General features: G+C 36.5%; 1 protein-coding gene across 3 annotated transcripts in view; it reads right to left on the reverse strand.

The window, feature by feature from the left end:
- Positions 1-409: 409 nt before the first annotated feature.
- The window catches only part of scf (Calumenin scf), a 27,879-nt gene continuing 19,904 nt past the window's right edge, over positions 410-8,384 (reverse strand). For all 3 annotated transcript variants that reach the window (XM_014426895.2, XM_014426896.1, XM_014426893.2), the window contains exon 7: positions 410-842. In XM_014426895.2, the coding sequence (XP_014282381.1) occupies positions 654-842 (189 nt within the window). In that variant the 3' untranslated portion in view covers positions 410-653. The remainder of the gene's footprint in view (positions 843-8,384) is intronic.

Consider the following 8,384-nt stretch of genomic DNA (forward strand, 5'->3'; position numbering starts at 1 on the left):
ATATAAATGTTATATGTGCTGGTATAAAATTGATCTTTTCCTAAGAGAGAAAAAGTGTTTTGTATGTTTGTGATATAGATGGCGGTGGATCAGCTATTTAGAGTTCACTTTTTGTATTGTGTTACAGACATATCACTATGCAGCTTTAAATCAGTAAATTTAGTTGGGTTGCTTTAATAAAAATAGTGCTTTAACAATCCCATCAACATCATTCCAAAAGAACTAAGGATAAAGGAACTCACTATTTCAGATAAATATATATATTTTGGCATAAAAATCAAATATAATACTTGTTTTGTTTTTTTAAATAATTTACTTAGATAAAATTTATATCATTTTAATAATTGATAGCCACAGTAAAATAATTATTTATAAAATAGAAATGAGGTGTTTCACATTAAATCTTCACTTAAATTGAGATTTCTTTATTGGGAGTCAATTAAATTTATTTATAACTGCTAGCTAATAATAGAAATTCACATGAAATAAAAATAAATAACCTTTATTGGGAGATAATAACCTCTTATCACAAAAATAAACTAACAAGATTAAATCAGTACTTACATACACTGAATTATGATCATTTTTATAGAGATATAAAATAAGTTAATAATAAAATACAAAAGGAAACAGTAAAAATTAAATAACGTGAGTTAAAATTCATCATGGCGAAGTAAAACTTCACCAAAATCGGTGGCTTGTGAACCTACAAAAACATCATACTTTTCAATAATTTCTTCTTCAGTCAATTGCTGATCTTGGTTTTGATCAGCTTCAAAAATGAGATGTCGGGCTTCAGCATCAGCATGATCAAAACCCTGAGGAACAATCCAGTCTTTTACCTAAAAAAAAAATAGTCAATGTAATCACCAACAAAATAAATAAATGATGAAACAGTTGTCATTATCCTTTCTGTGTAATAAAAATTGTGTAAAGTAAAAAATAAACTAAAAAGTGTAATAAAAATTAAACTTGAACAGTATTAATTTTACTTTGTATTAAAAGTGACTGCAAGATCACTTCACAGTAAGTATGGTTTTATTTCAGTTTTAAGAAGAAACTAAGTAATAAAAGTAAATCAACAGCTCTGCTTCTATAAATGCTTAAAACAAAAGTTGGTATTATTAAATAGAGGAAATGTGCCATTATGGATTGCAAATAAATTTTTTTGATTTGAAGAAGTACACTAAGTGACAAATAACTTTCCAGATAAGCTTTTCTAAGCTGGGCTACTATTTTACTTCATTAATTTTTTCTCCTAAATCATGAGCCTGAGAGAACCCTTTCAGGGAGAAACCTTCCATATTTGAATTCCTTTTGAAAATTTTTTTCAAGGTTATTGGAAACAATACACATGTCTCCAGATTCACAAACAGTATGCTGCCTACAACTCCATGAGAAAGGGATTGAGTGAACTAATCACAATATATGTTAACAGAAGTATATTACTGAAGTAACCATTAAATAGCATATTGTTTAACAGATAAAGTCCAATTGATATTATCATATAATTAATACAAGTTTGATACCAACATACAGTAGACAGAAAAAAAAAAGAAACAAATACTATGATTTTTTGCCTAAAGTTCAAGTAAATACATTTTTTTTATGTGGTAAAAATAAGTTTTATATTTATAGGTTGTTTGAATCAATAATCTAAAAATTATTTTTAGTAATAATGTTCAATATATAAATTATTAAGGATAGAAATGATACATTGAGATTTTTTTTAAATTAATAATTCTTCATTTTTTTAAAGTTTCCTGACAGAGAGTGGCCATTCTAGTAAGGGGTATATTTCCTCTTGAATGGTAGATTTTGATCAAAGGAAATTAAATTAAAGTGAATTGTACATTTGAAGGGCAAAGATGTCCCAGAATAAATATACTTTATTAATAGAATACTGAGGATAAGAAAGTGAATTTGTTCTCTTCAATTGTATTCTTTAAGAGTGCTCCAGTGGTTTAGTACAGTATAGAAAAAGTATTGTCATCATCTTAATTATTTTATCCCCTTTACTGCTGGTACAGCGTGGGGTTACAATTTGCAAAGTCTGGACCAGATATCTCGCTCTTGGACTGGGAGATGCTCCTACTCCAGTCCATATCCCGCCTCCTGAACGCCTCCTTAACACTCTCCTCACAGGAAATGCGTAGTCTTGGCCTTCTTCCCTCCACGCGAGTCTCATATGTCTTTCTGGCAGTTCTTTCCTAATCCTTCTGAAGGAGGTGTCCGAACCATCTTAGCTTGTGCCCCTCTAGAATGCTCTAAGCCAGTTTGACTTCGGGGTTAGTCCGAATGGTACTGTTCTGTACTCGTCATGTCCTTCCTTCCACCTTACGAAGGTACCGCATCTCCATGGATGGGATCCAGCTCCTGTGTTTCGAGGTGAGGGTACACGATTTGGGAGAATAGGAAAGAATAGGGTGGAATGTTGATTTGTAGATCATTTTAGTTTTTCTTATCACCTCCCTTTTGCCCAGGAAACCACTTCGAAGTAAACTAAATATTCTTCCAGCTGCATTGATTCTTTGAGAAACTTCCTCATCAATGTAGCCACTTTTGTTGAGATGAGCACCTAGATATTTGAAATTCTGGACCTGCTCTAGTCTTTCTCTGTTCACTCTGATCACCCTCATTATTCTCCAGGGTTTCTTTCGTATCCTCATACATTTTGGTCTTTTTTGGGCTAATATTCATGTTTATCAAGGCCATTTCCTCTTGTAGAACATTTATGTTGTATTGGAGGTCTCGGCCGTTGGAAGCCAGCAAAACCAGGTCATCCGCAAAAGCCAACACAGAAAATTTTATGGGTTGTAAGTTCTTGTGTCCTAACTGAAACTGTCTCATTCTAAGTTTAGCTTTCTTTATTGCTTTATTGAGGACTACTATGAAGAGCAGCGGGCGCAAGCAACAACCTTGACGAATACCTGATTTAGTCTCGAATTCCTGTGATATGTGGTTCCTTGTCCTAAACACATTCCTGGTTTTATTATAAAGACCCATCACTGCCAGGGCCATCCCTCGATCAATGCCTCTATCTGACAGTGCCTCCTCTATGACTTCCTTTCTCACCCTGTCGAAAGTCTTTTCAAGGTCCACAAAGCAAATCAAAAGTTTTTTATTCTTTTTGACAGTCTTCTCTGTTATTTGTCGCATTGCGAAGATGAGATCTTGCATGGTTCGTTGTGCTCTGAATCCCTCTGGATCTCACCGAGTTCTACATCTCTTTTCTCTAGCACATCTTGGAAATACTCTCTCCACGCTTCCATGAAGAGTTCATCACGCCAGATATCTCCATTTCTATCCTTAATCCCTTCAGAGAAGTCGGTCATTCCCCTCTCATTCCTTTGAGAACCTTATAGAAGACCTTCTGGTTTTCTTTAGAATTTTCTTCGAGCTTCCGGCCAAAATCTAGCACTTTTAATTTGGCTTCTTTCCTCCAATCCTTGTACAATTGATAAGCAGCGGGAGTTTTCAGGCTCAAATGATTCATCCAAGCTTCCTTCTTTTCTTGGATCGCTTTTTTAACATCTTCTGTCTACCAGGCAGTTCTTCTGGGGCTAGACCTTTCTCTTCTTCTCGTCACAGACCAATTTCGAGGCATCAAGGAGGATCCTCCTAAAAGCTGTCCAGCTCGTGTTGATTTCATCACTATCCAAAGGTCTCCTTTGGTCTGAAGCCATTCTTTCTACCTCTTCCTGAAAATAGGTCGCCTTTTCCTCCTGCTTTAAGAGGTACAATTTGATTACCCTTTTTTTGAGGTCATTGCGCTTTTTTCTTGGTTTTGCATCTTTCCATGCTATATTTGCTATTAATAAATAATGATCACTTCCGATCTCAAAGCCTCTTTTGATTCTGGCATCCTGTATTTCTCGCATTTCCTCTCTTTTAACCAGAATATAATCTATAATAGATTTTTCGTTTTTTCCTCTCTGGTGTATTTATGACACTCTTTATGCGGAAAGAGTGTATTCATTATAACCAAGTCATTTGACAAACAGAAGTTTAAGATTCTTTTCCTGTTGTCATTGAGGAACTCTTCTCCTTATCTTCCTCAGGTTCCTGGCCACCTCCTACAGCCACAGCTACAGCCAACCTGGCCATTCAGATCCCCTAAGACTATGGATATGCCTTCACAGTCAACCACTTCTCTCTGGAGGTCATTAAAGAAGGCATCTTTTTCTTCAGAGAAACTTTCGTTCGGCTCATAGGCGACCATCACTGATTGAACCCTCTCTCCTTCCAGTACGTCTAAAACCATGATAAAAAAGAAAAGTATTTGTACTAATTAAATTCTGTTTCCAAACAATGTTTTACAGAAGATATTCTATTTAAGATCTCTATATTATTGCGCGACAGACCGTGGAGGTCCAAGGCCTTGCGCAATGTACTTAGGAAATACATCGTGTGTTTCATGACGTGGTTTTCATAGGATGGGTTAGTCACTCCCACGCCTATTACTATGAGTGCCATCCATTGGCTAACGGGCCTCACAAATGCCAGGGGGGAGGCTGTGAGTGAGTATTACATAATTATATGCTTGAAAAAATTCCGGATAGGGCCAGGGACTCGAACTCGCAACCTTTGGGTTGGCAGACAGGCGTGTCACCCCATTTAAGATCTCCATAAAATAAAAATGGAGTGTGTGCATGTGCTAACTAGCATTTTCTCATATGTTACATTGTGTCCCACAATAACTATATTTTACAGTGATCTAAAAAAGATAATAGCGGTGACTGAACGACCATGGAGTACAAAGTACAACAGATAGTGAACGTACTAAAGGAAAACAAAGATCCACATGGTGCAACAAATAAAGTAGAAATGAATTGTGGTTGAGAAGTGGGGAATAACCTGCTACAAGTTTAAGGGAAAGAGAAAAGTTTGGATCAATACAACTATGGTATGTAGGAAATTTTGGGCTTGTAGGTCTAAGTGATATAAAAGAGATCAAAGGATAATGACAGCAGTGCCACCATGTACTATTCTGTTTGATAAATGTGGTACTGAGATATGTTGATTAGTTGTCTGCTGGTAAGTCAAGAATCAGTTATCAGAGCTCGTCAATATTTTTGTTGTGTAATACGGCTGTTAGTTCATTAACGTAGTTTGGAACACCATTCACATTCCAAAGGAGAACAGAAAGAGACTTTATTGGTGTCATTTAAGGGTTTCATGGTGGAGGGATAAGGTTGGGTACTAGACCTGCCTGTTTTCTGGAAGACAGGGTTTTGTAGGTCTGTCATACCTTGTAGTTAGCCGGGTGCCCTTCTTCATGGCATAGTACACACACAGCAGGTGCTTGCCTAGGTTTGCTGCATTCAGTGGATTTATGTTGTTTCCCCGCATTTGGCACACCTTGGTAGAAGATGGCAATAACGCTTAGTAATTGTAGCACTGAACTATAGTTAGTTTAGAGTAGGATTTTTCAACTACTACCCTTGTATAGTAAAGTCGGCTTACTTTGTAAATTTTTTCTACTCCAGGTGTTTGTTCAGGACTGACAAAGAACAAGGGCAGAGCTGTTTTATTTGTTGCACGTTGCATCTTGTTGGATCTTTGTTTTCCTTTAATATGTTCACTACCTGTCATACTTTGTACCCTATGGCCATCAGTTCTTCTTCAATGGCTTCCAGTGGTGTTGATGGGTGTAGTTGTCGGATGAATACTTTGAACACCCTCTCTTGGCGTAGCTGATAAATGTGGTAATTGGCTTTTGTATCTGATAAGTATTTTATTATTTTACTGTATGTCTATGCGGTGTCAGGTATTAGTTTAGTTTCATTAGTTCAACTCTGACATATAAATGTACCTTCTCTACTTAGTTGTTGACAAAAAAAAGTTACTGACAAATTTTTAATAAATATGGGTGGTGGCTTGAGTTCTCTGGAGTTCTGATTAGCTTCTTTGTTTTCAACAGGTAGTTGAGATAGTACATTATAAGAGTTTGGTGTGAAGAATAGGGATTCCTCTGTCGTGCTTGGTTTAGAAGTGCCAAGTTGGGAGTCTACTTCGTCAATTGAGTTACCAGGGTCCTGTTTCATAATGAAAGCTAATAGTATTGGTTGATAAATAAAAGTATAGAAACATGGTAATAACACTAATACTTATTTTTTTCATAATAGGGATGACTATTAGTGATATTACAGGAATTACGTTTACTATTGTACAAGTCAGGGTAATTGAACTAAATTAAATATTCCAAACTAATAGTATTAGTTTGTATATTATTATGAAACAGTGCCCAGGTGTAACAGGAGTATTTCTTACAGACTTAGGAGATTTTTGTTTGACTGGAGAATTTCTGGGTGTATTTCCCACGCTTCTGAATCTCTTGGTGGTATTATTACTAGACATCACCATATGAAAATATCTCATTTCATTCTGCTGAGTCGAGGTGAGAATAGAGAAAAATAGAAATAGAAAAATAGGTTTAAGAAAAGTTAAATATTAGTTTACGTATTAATATACGTAATGAAGGACGGAGAGGTACAGTCCTCCCTCTAGAGGTGCCTCCTACAGTAAACTAATTAAGAGAGAATTGGTCAACTATCGATCACAGTCCTTCAATTCCTAAACTTTCTACTCATGATGATTCCTTCTGGAACATGACTGAAAAAATCCAAACACGTTTCCCCTTTCACCTTTCTCTTTTCATCCTGACCAAACCGAAATTATTGAAGCATACTTAACGTCACCGATCCCACTCGCCTTACCTCCTAGAGCTGTCACCTCTTCTGAGGTCAAATATCTAATACAGATGCTAATCATAAATGTTCAGGGTATGATCTTTTAATACCTCAAATCCTTCGTCAACTTCCTTTCAAAGCAAAAATATATCAAAAATAATGTATGTTCACAATTGTATCCTTAGAACAACCTACTTTCCAATCCAGTGGAAACACTCCATTCTAATTCTCTTTCCAAAACCAGGAAAACCTCCTTATAATCCTGCTTCCTATTAGCTTACTTAGAATACTCTAATTTTTTTTTAAAAAACCTTCTAAAATGTATCCTATGCTTAGTTGAATCACGGAGTTTTCTTGTACATCAATTTGGATTCTGCCCCAGGTACTCCATAGTCCAGTAAAACCTCAGAGTCATTGACTATGTCTTTCAGCTTTTATAAGAAACAATACTGCTTGGGTGTCTTCCTCAACATAGTGCAAGCTTTTGACCGGCTAAGGCATGCTGGATTCCTTTTCAAGCTCAAGCCTTATTTCTTATCTTCCACTCCTACCTCTCAAATATTTCCTTTCGAGTTGGCAATCGTTCTCTCACATATCTATCTGACAGAAGCAGGGGTTCCCAAGACAGTGTATTGGGTCCTGTCCTCATCATCCTCTTTACTGCTGACATTCCCATCAATCCCGACACGTTCCTGGCAACATTTGCCGATGATAAAGCTATCCTATCCTCCCCATCCTGATCCTGCTTCATCTAATCTCCAAACACACCTCACCTGGATCAAACAATGGTGCAACAGGTGGCGGACAAAAGTAACTGAATCAAAATGCACGCATGTGAATTTTACTCTTCGCTGCAGCTTCTGTCCACCTGTTTTTTTTAATAACGTTCCCTTCCCCAGATACAACACAGTGCTATATCTTGGATGAATCCAAGACAAAAGACTCAACTGGAACCAATATACTAGACTTAAAAGACAAGAGCTTCATGGACGATTCAGCCAACTATACTGACTACTCAGCAGGAACTCTAGTCTCTCACAAGAAAACAAATTACTACTAATTTATAAGACTATCCTCAGACCTATCTGGATCTATGGACTTGAACTTTAATGAACAGCTACACCTTAGAACATCAAACATATCCAATTCTTTCGATCCAAAGTCCTTAGAACCATAGTCAATGCATCTTATTACATTTCCAACAGAACACTACACCATGACCTTCATATCCCTTTTATTCTCGACCTCATACCAACCAAATTGTCAAAATTCCATATAAACCTTTCTAATCATCGTAATCCTTTGATTCAATCCTTATCCAGTTCCATCCATCCTTACAATCCACCTCGAAACGGCAGTGGCCAAGAGACCTTTCGCAAAATAAAATTGACAATTAGAGTTCTGGCAATGGCCAGCTCCTCTGCCCATGTAGAGTGATTGTGGCTTTAGCAAACTTACTCAGCCTCCTTTGGCTCATTACCAGCGCTGCAGTGAGAGGGCTGTGCTGGGATCTCGAAGAGCCCTACTCTACCCCTCATGTCTGGTGAATAGAGTAGGCTCGGGGATCCTCAGATCAAGATAGTAAATATCATACATAATTTATTTTACTATGTCCTAGTTTGATTATGCTTATTTCATTAATTTATTTTTCCATTTATATACATATAGAGATTTAATTTAGTTATTATATTA

The sequence above is a fragment of the Halyomorpha halys genome, unplaced genomic scaffold (assembly GCF_000696795.3).
Source record: "Halyomorpha halys isolate HHAL.00 unplaced genomic scaffold, Hhal_1.1 Scaffold601.1, whole genome shotgun sequence".
NCBI classification, from domain to species: domain Eukaryota; kingdom Metazoa; phylum Arthropoda; class Insecta; order Hemiptera; family Pentatomidae; genus Halyomorpha; species Halyomorpha halys.